We start from the raw sequence: 13,134 nt of genomic DNA on the forward strand, positions 1-13,134 counted from the left end.
AATTTCTATTGTTTTATAATTAGCAACATACAAGAGTTGAACAGGGTATACCTTAATCCCTAAGAGTTTAATTGTTCCAAAGTTGTTTCTGTTTATGAAGTTGGCAACTTTATAACAAATCCCTCAATATGTAGCAAGATTTACTGAGAAACAGCTAGATAACGGAAACGTGTCAAAAGCTATGAACTTCTCAAACTATGTATGTTTGTTTGTAGTTTCACTTCAACAAAGTTTTGTGGCGATACAAACAGTGCGCCGCATATATATTCTTAAGCGGGTTCGTTTTCCACACGTTTAAGATATATACTAGCATTTCTATATAGTACACGTATCAAGTATATTTGGTATATCATTTATTTTCGTTTAACGAAGCTAGTTATTTTTTGTATAAATGAACTAGCTTCCGCGAGTGGTTTCACCCGCATCCCGTGGGAACTATCGCGCACCTGGATAACAAGTAGCCTTTAGGTTTCCCTCGATAAATGGGCATGGCAAATCTGACTAGTAGTTCCTGAAATTAGAGCGTTCAAACAAAGTCTTAAGGTTTATAATGTTAATATAAAGTCGTCACATCTTAAAGATATAATATTTAATAGATTTTCATCTAAATTCAATATCCTATTGCAATTTTAATCAAACACCAAACCAAAGTATTTTTTAAGTCTGAAGTATTTTCTATGAAACAGAGAGGTATATGCGGAAATTGTTTTCCGAACATTGAGGTAGCTATTATTTATTTATGCATGTATTGTACACTACGTAGGATAGTTTGCATAAAATAACAAGCAGTTGTGGATTTTGAAACGGTACTGAAACACAGTGGTAAAACAATCTGTGTTTTGAATCATTTCAGCCAAAGTCAGGGGTTTTATTTCATACAAACCTATTACAGGTTCTTTTGAAATACCTAGGTGCACGATTCCAAGGAGTGGGTCTTATGGAGAAAAACCGGCAATGAACTCGAGAGCCATTTTCAACATTCATTTTGCGGCTTTCCTTCTCAGAATCTACAGATTGGAACTACGGTTCTACTGGACAATAAAACGTTGAACCAGTTAAAGTTTATACAGTTAATTAATCTAGTTAGTTTCGTAACTAGGACTGTAAAACAAACCTTTGGCATATCAATTTCCTAGAAGCGTGTAATTGGAATCAAATGCAAATCAATTCTCGATTTAATATCGTATTAGTTCTTGTTTAATCTGTGGTCAGAAGCAACTATCTTGACCTCTTTCTTGTATTTGAGCTAAGCTATTATTATTAGCCAGGTTTACAGAAGTACAGGGTAATAAAACAAAAAACCGTTCATGATAGATAAGATCAAAAACTTAAAACTTATGTAGTTGTTTTAAAGCAATAACCAAGAATGATGAAAAAACCCCTATATTTTAAATCAAAAATAATCCCATTTTGTTTATCTATACTATAGAAACAAAAACGTTTGATTTGATTGTATTAGAATTTCCCGGAAAACTGAATTTTAGTGATTCAATGTATTTTATAGCTCGCGTGTGAGATTAAAAAAAGTTATTAAAACATTTCAAATGAATATTCAAAATCAAATAGCTTCATAACAAAGCTCCAAAATTTTATTTGATTGTTTTAGTTAAATTTCAATTATCTTTAAAATATTTGGTGAAGTTTAATTAGCACCCGTTCTCAAAGACACATATTTTTCTAACACCCTTACCCTTACAATAAATACTTACACACCTACAGACGTCTTTTATTAGGTATGTCAAAGGTGCCATATAAATAAAAGTAAATTAGGTCAAGGTGAACTCTACAGGTATGTTCTAACACCTATAAGAAGGTACGGAAACCTCACAAACCCAATAAAAGTGTTATTCGCTATTTCTCAAAATAAAATATTTATATGAAATATTGAGGCAGCCTTTTCGTAGCTTTCTATATGAAATCAGTCAACCAGTTTCCCGTTGTTGTGAAATGGCAATGTCTTAGATATTTCTTATTTATTTAGGTACTGATATCACCCTGTATCAGAAACCTCGAGATTGCCAGAATATGCCTAGATTTTTCCAGAAGTGAGTAGGATGCATGTAAATACCAGTGTTTTATATGGAACGACTACCTATCTGATATCCTCAAATCCAGTTTGCCTGAGCAACCACAGAGCCTTTCTTCTTAAGACTTTTAGGCAAGCATTCTCGAATTTAAAGCATACTTGTTTTCCTCTGTTAATTTATGAATTGTTCTTTCCACGATAAAAAGGATAAGATACGAACTATCCCACTATTTGTTCAGAATAAAAAGTTAATTTTCTCTACGTATGAATTGCAAGCGTTGTAACTAACATTTTCTCAATTCCACCCCACGGCCTAGACTGGGAATTTATAATCAAGTTAAACTATGCTCTACTGCAAAGCTCACCATTTGCATGAAGCTAAATAGCGAGTAGGCTGACATGCCTTGAATGTTTTACACTTTTTTTACAATAGGCATGGTGAATGAAAAAAAGTGATTAGTCCGTCTTTTAGATAACTGTTAAATAATGGACACGTATTTGTACTTTTCTTTCACGAACAAATAACCACGATACAACCACCACCAAGATACAACAGTCGTGATTGAATTTTGTGTACAAATATCTACATAGACGTGACGTCACAATCCCATATTCCCAATCTTTTATGCCTTATATCTAAGTATTTTTTTAATGTTTTATTAAAATCCGTGTCCAATATATTTTGGTAGCCTGAAAGATGGACTAATTTATAGAATCACATTTTGTTAACCCTGTCACGCCTACTATAAGCGAAATAAAGCGATATAATAATATTTCATTTGATGTATGAAAATGCTATTCGTTTATAGGAATTCCGAAGCCATGTGTTATTGGTTTCTTGTGGGCGTTTACTTTTGGCAAAGCATGACGGCACCTACACACATTTGTGTGAAAGAACTTTCAATCAACATTGCTGAAATAATGAGCTTTTTCATGTTTACAAGTTCTATTTTTGAGAAGTAATTTTCCATCAGACATATTAACTTGGTACTTTCATCTATATGCATGCTCTAGTTTCAATAAATGGATAACTTATAAAAGTGAAATTACTTTAATTTTGAAAAGAGTATCTATGGAGTTTTATTGCCAGTTTTTCTCCATAAGACTCATTCTTCGAAACCGTGCATCTTCAACAGTGCAACTAGCATAACATTTGAAAGAGCTTTTATACATTTGAACCCCTCATAAATGTTATGAATGTATAATAATATACTATCGTCCCAATAAGCTTTGATACACAACACTAAGTTTATCGCGACAGGACCCAAACATTTAAATTGATTTCCATAATTAATACTTTTAATGGACTTGATTTTAATGTTGTTATAAACAATCAAGAGCAATAAATTATAAGATTTGGAGGTGTTAAAGCAAACTTCCCATAATAACAAACTAAATTACAAAGTCCAAGGAAAGCACAACAATTGGACTTTCTGTACGAAAGTACAAAATCCACGGTGCGAAAGTTTAGCACTTAAGGGGTTTCTATGGTTTTAAAGTCCATTCCAAATTATGTAAATGGTCTAAAGTTGGTCTTTTGCAATTTCCACACCATTCTTCTGTGGACACCATAACATTTATTGCTAAATCTTGCGAAATTATATTTTATGGTCGGATAAGTCCACTTTAAAGGAAGTGTCGAGCGAATACTTTTCCAACTTTTGACAAAGTTGAGAAAATTTACCGTCTTAAAGTTCCAAAAACAACTTCAAAGCCATTAACCTGTTTTATTTTACGAAATAGACGAGCCATGGGTACAGGATGTGTACATACTTATAGATTTTATATATATTTTTCAAACCTTACGGCGCTGACATAGCGAAACTACGCTCAAGCCTCAAATGATTAAAAACAAATATATGCACATTGATTCCTATTCTACGTATGTTGCGTTACCTTTTCATCATCTATCCAGCCTTTTCCCAACTATGTTTTGGTCGGCCGCCATTACTAATGTCGCTCGTAATACGGCCGACTTATCCAAAAAGAGATTAGTTACCATGGCGATTCCAGTTAGCTGGTACTCCAAGGTGACACCCATCACGGGTGACATTGACGACAGATGTTCCCGTAGGATGTGGTCAACCCGCTACAGATGACGGGACATTTCGTCCCTCAGTAAATAAATTACTTTGTTTTGTTTACTTTTCACGTTCATTTGTTTACTGGCCGTTTGTAGTGGTTTTGGGATTGACAGTTGTATTAAAAACTATAATTGAACTTTATTTTCAATTAAATATGTATACACTATATACATGTCGTAGCCATATCGTAGAATTGGCCACTTCATGAAAAGCTTGAGCATTTCATGAAATGGTTGCGTTTCATGAAATGTTCATGTTAATTTGACCAGATCGTTAAATCGTCAACATTTCTCGATTTTGTCATCCACGTCTGGCCGTATGGTATAATAGGGTATCCATAAAATATTTAATATAAATCCACAATATTTTGGGTCGACCCATTGGAGTATAATTTCATAAGATCATATATTCGACGCCTAATTAATGTTCTTTTATACTTATACATTAAAAAAAAGATGAATGACGCAATTCTGTCCAAAACATATTTTATGTGTAACAGCTGTGTTAATACGCCTGTATCCAAACAAAGACAAGTCTGTAAATAGAATATTATGAGTTTTGAGCTACCTAGGCAGGATTTATTCATGCAAAAAACAGGAATCACAGAGGCGTAGTGAGTACCAAGTCATGTTATTCATTTTTCTTATTTTTGCTTCTAAGAAGCGCTAAGGCAGAATATTTTTTATCTGTCAGGAAGGCAACAAAAGATATTCCATAATATTAACAGGTTGTTTTCTCAGAATATTGAATATGGTATTATATGTTCCATTGTCATGTTATAGACTCTAGACGGATTGTATTCTCATTCATCCATAAAATTCACATGCTTTTTTTTTATTAAAAGAAATGTTTTCTTTATAAATCTGAAAGTGTAATACATCCAGCTTCTTGGGCGCGGTGACTGACAGTGATGCGGATGAGTTTTGTTTTTTTATTATTATTTAGTTATATGTTGTCCCAATGCTGGGCAAAGGCCTCCCCCATAGCCTTCCATCTTTCCCTATCGGTCGCTATTTGTGGCCAGTCCTTGAGGAAGTTGTCTAAATCTTCTATCCTTCTGTTTTTTTTTTTATGGTTAGTTGTAATTTATCTTCTTTAAATTAATTGTAAAATTAATTTATCTGATTATTACACAAAAGATTCTGACCTACTCGCTCTAGCACACAGTAACAAATGTCGTGCAAGCATTTCTTCAATATCCATTTCTTCAACCTAGCAACACATGTTGGCAGTAGAATCACGTCGACACGGCGTATACATATTTTATGCATGTAAGTATTCGTAATTTTGGTAGCATCTCGCCATTAGCCGATGCTTTATGAAAATCCATTCACGTAGGCTTTGATTATATTCAAATACTGCTACCAGTACCAGGATAAAATATAGACTATGTTACTCGAGAAGAGTGTAATACACTCTTCCACTCTCTCTCCAACAGTGAAAGAATTATTAAAACCGGTTCAGTAGTTTCGAAGCCTTTAGGGTATACTTCAAAAAAATGTTTCCTCTTTATTATATTAGAATAGATAAACATACGTTGAGGAGGTCAGATATGCAGTCGCTTCTTGTAAAGCATTGGTACTCAGCTAAATCCGGTTAGACTGGAAACCGACCCCAACATGATTGGGAAAAGGCTCGGAGGATGATGGTGAGATAAACATACGTAATATGTATATTAATTCGAACGTTCAATGTTTAAAATCCGAGTGTTTTGCGATTGGAAAAAAATGCGAACCGAATAGTTTGAAATCAAATACTCCAGAAGTTACTCTGCAAATTGTTTCCATCCGGATGTAGAAAGTTATTCCCTTAAGACTTGATAAAAACAGCTAACAAAAATAAGGACGCAATTGCGAAAGTTCAAAAAAACTAAGTCAGCAGTTTGGCGAATTCTACTCAATCAGATACCTCATTACGTGTAGTTAAGCCACAATTTGTTAGTTTTCTGCCGAGGTCAGTTAGTTCCGGGTATTAGGAACTGTTTTAAAAAGGAAAAAACATTTACTATTTGCTGCTTCTGCTCGCGAGTTTGTTTGCTTAGGACACACAATTTGATAGAATCTGTTACAACCTTTTTATCGTCCCACTGCTGGGCACAAGCCCCCTCTCACACGGAGAAGGATTGAGCATTAATCACCACGCTTGCTCAATGCGGGTTGGTGATTTCAGACTATACAGTCCAGGTTTCCTCAACATGTTTTCCTTCACCTTTTTATCAGCCATTGGTGTCCAAGATATACTTAGAAAGTACATTCAAACTACATACTATATAGATATGGATAGAAAACTGTGGTGAAAATAATCCTTATTGTAAATTCATTCAGTAGACTTTGATAGAGATTTAAAGTGACCCAGTTTAGAATTAGTGTACCCGCATATTACTAACTTGTAATCGGCCGATAGTTTGTTTCAGCTCATAAAATAGCATGAAGTTGAATGGTAGTACGCAAATTACAAAGATCGGGTATTTAGCGGTCTCAGACCCACTGAAAACTTTGATTGGAATCAGGATTTTGTTTAAATAAAAATTTTGCCATCTATCGGGTCAACCGACTGTTTGCGGGTACACTTAAGTGCCAAATGCCAATGATAGGTTTTGTCGGTCTGGTACTGACCAGATACAAATCGGTTTAAAGTCTGCTCTAACATTCATCTCCATACTCGTTTATCAGCTTAATATCTATTGACCGACTCAAAGTTTCATTGGTATTGGAAAATATACTTCATGCTTCAAAGCAAACACGGGAGAAATGTATTTTGGATTCCTCAAAGGATTATTAAACAGTATTTGGGTGTATCATGTGAGAGTATATTAGCAACTAGCTAGGAATTTTTGCTTTACGAAAATATCAAAGATGTGTTTTTGTGTTAATGAATTATCCTCATAAATGGTGTTTTTTCTTGTGTAGAGTCAATAAAGTATGTTTCTGACATGAGACAAAGTTCAAGCTACCTACAAAAAACACTATATAAGTGTTGCTTAATTCCATAGGGTAGCTTTAAACTTAATAGCAGTTTTACCCGCGTTCCGTGGAAACTAGTGCGGTACCGGGATAAAACAGCCTACGTCACTCGGGAACACTGAAGTTTGACAACAGTGAAAGATTTTACCTTTTTGGTCCCTAGCCAGACATTTCTTATAGTACTTTCATACTATGTAACCTTTTGAAAGGAATTCCAAGTACTTTAATTATGTACCTATGTACTAAAGTAAAACGGGAATGGTTACTTAATGGACGACTGACAATATTATTTGAATTTTTTGAAAAATAATGTATGACCTGCACTTGACGTGTAAAGAAAGAAATTGGTTTTATAAAACTTTACTAGGTAACTGTGTTTTTGTTTCCTTATGTATTGACTGAACTAATATTGTAAGTTTGTTTTGCTGTCTCGGTATAAAAAGGTAATCTGAAGACTAGTTTTCAACAGTTTTTGCCCTGATTTTGGCGAATGGGACGGTTGACGATATTTGATACCGAAGCAAGTAATTTCTTACTTAAGCTTAATTTAGTACTGGGTACTTTTCTCGATTCAAACCGTTACAGCAGTTCGATCTTGCCTACATTCTATTTTTAACCGACTTCCCAAAAAGGAGGAGGTTATCAATTCGGCCGGTATGTTTTTTTTTTTTTTTTCTATGTATGTACATAGATTACTCCGAGGTTTATATTATAGACCAATTTACGTGATTCTTTTTTTGTTCGACTCAGAATAGCTGCCAGTTGGTCCCATAGTCATCAGGTCAGGATCTGATGATGGAAACCCTGAGAAATCGAGGGCAACCTTCGAAAGTTGTAGGCATACATAGGGTAAAAACTTGACACTCAGGTGTACGCCTAAAAGCACTATTCAACAGTGAAGATTTGGAGCTGATCTGATGATGGAAATCAGAGAGGGTTGAGGGAACTCGACAACTGAATATGTAAACTACCTCGTGTTTGGGCTTAAATTATTTGTATTGACAAGACCTTTGCAACAGTGAAGGTTTGGAGCTGACCTGATGATGGAGACCAGAGAAAGTCGAGGGAACTCGACAACTGAATATGTAAACTACCTCGTGTTTGGGCTTAAATAATTTGTATTGACAAGACCTTTGCAACAGTGAAGGTTTGGAGCTGACCTGATGATGGAGACCAGAGAAAGTCGAGGGAACTCGACAACTGAATATGTAAAATACCTCGTATTTGGACTTATATTCTTTGTATTGATGAGAACTTCCCACTTGTATGGATAGTGACAACTATTCGTATCACTGAAAAGCTTTAAATAAAAAACTTTTTTACAAAAAAATTAAACCGACTTCCCAAAACACTAAAAAGCAAAAAAAAAACAATTTTTAGGTGCATCGGCCTAGAAGTCGGTGGCAAAATTAACTTAGTAACATCCATTAGACACCGACTTCTAGGCCGATGCACCTAAAGATTGTTTTTTTTTTTGCTTTTTATTCCTACAAAAAAAATACTTTATAAATACACTTAAAATGGTATTCCGCTTTACCCACAAAATGCAAATAAGAAAAATCCATTAAATACATATACATCACTTTCCGCATGACTTGTGAATATTAACCCCCTAGCAACTCTTTCCCCATAACTGATTAAGGGGTTCCGCACAATATATGAACGTATAAATCTTAGGGCCAAATTACACGCGGGTGCAAAAAATATGGCCCGCGTCACACTGGTGTTAATACTCTATGGCAAGAGTACTTTTAGTATAAGGACCATTTAATGGTTAGTGACTTTGTTGGTTTAAGTACATAAACGAAATATTTTTATATGTTTTTTCGTTCATAGTATTTGAAATGTAGGTTTGTGTTTTTTGTTAGTTACGCTTTCGATATAGTATATATATAGAGTATGATATAGATAAGTAGCTTTACCAATTTTGGGAATTCGGTATTGTTAAGGCATCTTGGTTAACTTTTAAATAATTAAATATAAGTTTTTTAGCTTTAAGTATAATTGTTGATTTTCATGCAAAAATCTTCAGAATATTTTTTTTATTTTAAAGTCAAGGTCAAAGTATTTCAGAAAGTTATTTTCACCTTTATAACAATTTTATATGAGTTAAATTCACTTTAACTAAAAGTACACCTCAGCAACGAACCACGTTCTCCAACGTAAGTAGTTCGTGCCATATTTCTTAGAAAGTGTCCAGACAATAAGTTGCAGACATCGCGTGACATCTTAGTGCTAGAGTTATGACACTTCTGAAACTAAAAATAGCATCGTGTAGTTTTTATGTAGGACACGTAAGTAGGAATTGTGTTTTTTTTTGTGAACTTTGGTTGTGTGATTAGAACGTGATATACTAACTTGTATGATTGTATCAAAGCAATACGAATTAAAAGTTTCATTTTATTCTGTAGGCCTACGTGTGGAATGATGTAAGGATTATAACTGATAAACCATAATATGCGTGGAATGATGATAATTGGTAAACCAATCACTATCACTATTGAATTTCCTGAAATACGCAATCAATTTTATTGGTATTTACAAAACGTTTCCATTTTGAAAAGTTTTTATAGAATTTCTAACTGCTTCTTTTCCATTAAAATGGACTCCGTAGCACCTTATTTCTTTCTAACCTTTGACGTTTCATAAAAACCTGTAATACCTAGTTATACTGGACATAAAATCTTTATAACATTAACTACTTTACTTTTAGCTGCTTAGAAACAAGTTATATGGGAACCATAAGGCGACAAACTCGAAAGACAAGAAAGCACTTTTCGCGACATTACGACTGCTCATCTTAACGAAAGTATTACTCAACCGTCAAGCACTATAAGACAGTAAACTTCTAAGTGCTCTTAACCTAAAGACAAAAACCGGAATCTTCCGTTACACCAGAAAAGCTATGGAACGATAAACTTCGAGTACCACACAAATGATTTAACTGACTTGTAACCCGCAAAGACATCATATTGAAAAACCTACCCTATTCTTTACAAGTTAGGGTTCATATTACTTTGACAAATAGCCACATCAGACATTGTCTCGAAACACAGCAATTACAAAAATGAACCGAAAACTCTAAGAGTTAAGGTGCAATTTCCCTTGACAAATAGGGATGCAAAGTATGAATTCAGACGCGTCAAACCTTTGGTCTATATTCATAAAAGTGATCCATTTATCGGGTTTAACGACAGCTCTTGGTAAGACGATAGTTAAGTATTATGCTTATGTTTCAGAGGGTTGGATTTCATCAATGAATTTACGAGATGTCTATAAAGCCAGACATATTATGTTGTGTAAGATTTTGCTCATCACGAGATATTTAATAATGTGTAGATATAACGTCTGGGAAAATGTTACACAGACATAACATGTAACGATATTAATATTTGTCTAGCTTTGTAACCAACGAGCTGGTGCGATATTTTGCATGGGAGTGAGATATAAGCCGACTCCAACATAATTGGGAAAAGGCTCGGCAGCTAGAGTAGCAGTATCTTCGAAGGTAAAAATATCCCACCAACTTTTAGGAGACTTTCGTCCAACAGTGGTCATTTTTTGGCTGTGACGACTTCTGTGCCGTGTTTGATAATAACATACCCCATGTTTGTGTCGGCATTTACGTAAGAGTATACAAAGTATGTCAAACTTTATCACAATGAAATAAATACTTTAATATCATCATCCTCCGAGCCTTTTCCCAACTATGTTGGGGTCGGTTTCTTATATACGTTGATTAACATAAAGAAAATCGACGCTGAGTAAAGGTGTCGCGATATTTATCTATTACATTATTTTAAAGTACATGTGACAGGATACAATGTGATTAAGTTTGACACACCCTTAAAGTTATATTACCTGTGGTAGACTGCAAGCTAGCGCAAATGCCCACGCGCAGAGAAGCATCTGCTTACTGCGCCGGCGCGCCACCGGCAGCCGCAGCGGGTATATTACTGCGAAGAACCTGTGAAAAGAAACTTTGTTTAATACGCACCAATAATATAAAGCTTATTTAATATTATGGAGTACTCGTTCCGTGAAGTATGTATTTAATTTACTCACAAAAACTTTACGTATGTATTTCAAATTGAATTTTGTACAAATCTTTGGCAAGATACTAACACTACTTCTTACAGAATAACAGAGTAAGACTTACAGAGTAAGTATAATAACGTTATCCATGTAGCTATGTAATGAAACATAATTCAATTAAAACTTTAACGATGGCAGGATATTTTGTTTCTTGGGACATGAAGCTGGCGGGTGAAAATGTGAGTATAAAAAAAAATTGGTAAAAAGGTAGCCCGATAATTCTTAGCTAGAAATTATGTAACGATACCCCAACAAAAAGTTTCATAGTGAAAGGACTAAATGAACTATTTTACAGACGGCAAATTCACCGTACATGAATTTTCTACGTGCCGGATTCCGTTGTGTACGAAATTATGTGGTCCATTTCGCTGCTACGGCGTAGCGCGTAGGCTCGGCCGCTACGGCGTAGCGCGTAGGCTCGGCAGCTACGGCGTACTGCGTAGGCCTGCGTAGGCTTGCGCGTCACGTACCCTTTTGTGTTTGTAGCTAGTTGTAATTAATATTCGAATAATTAGTCTTGGTTTACAATTATCAGCCTATTTAGCTTGCTTGAGGTAATAAAACTTGTTTTTATGTCCAAGGAAGCTAAAGCCTTCCTCGTTATTAAGTACTGTGAAATGTAAGTTATATTTTAAATTTTTGATTGCTTTTTCTAAACATACACATTAATTCTTAAGTTTTCATCTTCATCAGTCTCATTTTTTAATAAATAAAATCTGAAAAATGGGGCCACTAAACCATTTAGTAGAAAAAACTTGCAAAACCAATGCAGTTATACCTAATGTTTGTTCTCAGTAAAAAGTAGAATATGAAAACTTTATAGACACAGTAATCTCGCGTTCAATATGAATCGAATAGGAAACCAATTTAAATTCGCTTTGAATCGCTCTAGAAACTAGATTGAGGCGGAATTGGTATTTTAATACTCGTACTTTACTTCAAGGATAAATACATATTGTTTGACCTCCAACTTCACAAAGCAGATGGTTAAAACTAGTAAGTCAGAAAAATTGAGGTCATTTCTAAACAAATGACTCTCAATTTGCACCTTATTTATATCTCTGGATGATTGAACATCGGTATAAAAAATGTTCTAGTAATTTTAGGTCTTCTTTAACGAGTAAAATCAATTATATTAAACCAGTATATCTATATTAATGTTATGAAAAGGATATTATTAGAAAGTTATTAAGTTATTACGTCCGGAAAATACTCTAAATACAGGATATCTATCTGTTGTTTTGCTAACTAGAGAAAATAATACTTTATTCGTATAAAAGTTATATCAATTTCCTTTTTCCAGTGACCTAATCAACCGATAGATCGATTTTTAAAATCTTTGCAGTGTCTTTGACTAACATGCAGCTATATTTTCACTGACGGCCAGTTTCTTCATCAAAAGTTAAAGTTAAAGTTATGGCTAAAGTAATGTCTAAAGTAAAAGTAACGGTCAAATTCAATTTTTCTATTAGTTTTGCTGTCACTTTAGCCTTGAAAAAACGAATTTGACCGTTACTTTTACTTTAGACATTACTTTAACTTTTGATGAAGAAACTGGCCGTGAATACCAAAAGGTTATGTTTTGCATAGATAATGCCGTGGATACATAAGATAGCTTTATATTAGTGAAACTAATTACTACAAACTAAACTAGTTGCCAAAACAGGTTTAAGTTGGTTTATTTTAAGTTAGTTGTGAATATAACTGGTTAATAGGTTAAGAATATACCTGCCATACCCCATTTGAGTAGGCCCTTTAGTTTAAGATTACGCGCTGAATAATATTTGTACTACGTGGAAACTCACTTTTAGTGCCAAAAGTAACAAAATAACTTAAGCAGGCTATTTTGCATCTAATGAGGAAGGATATGAAGGAATCAATAATTTCAGTGCTGCAAAAAATTGTTCGAAACAGCTTATAACAGTTAAAACAGATCAGAAAAAAACCTTCGCCTGAAATGGAATTC

The 13,134-nt window shown here is 34.3% G+C and overlaps 1 protein-coding gene across 1 annotated transcript in view; it reads right to left on the reverse strand.

Moving 5' to 3' along the window:
- The window catches only part of LOC110379088 (adipokinetic hormone/corazonin-related peptide receptor variant I), a 93,457-nt gene that overhangs the window by 28,033 nt on the left and 52,290 nt on the right, over positions 1–13,134 (reverse strand). The window contains exon 3 of the mRNA XM_064039007.1: positions 10,935–11,040. Within this exon, the coding sequence (XP_063895077.1) occupies positions 10,935–11,040 (106 nt within the window). The remainder of the gene's footprint in view (positions 1–10,934; positions 11,041–13,134) is intronic.

Source organism: Helicoverpa armigera, chromosome 17 (genome assembly GCF_030705265.1).
Source record: "Helicoverpa armigera isolate CAAS_96S chromosome 17, ASM3070526v1, whole genome shotgun sequence".
Taxonomy (NCBI): domain Eukaryota; kingdom Metazoa; phylum Arthropoda; class Insecta; order Lepidoptera; family Noctuidae; genus Helicoverpa; species Helicoverpa armigera.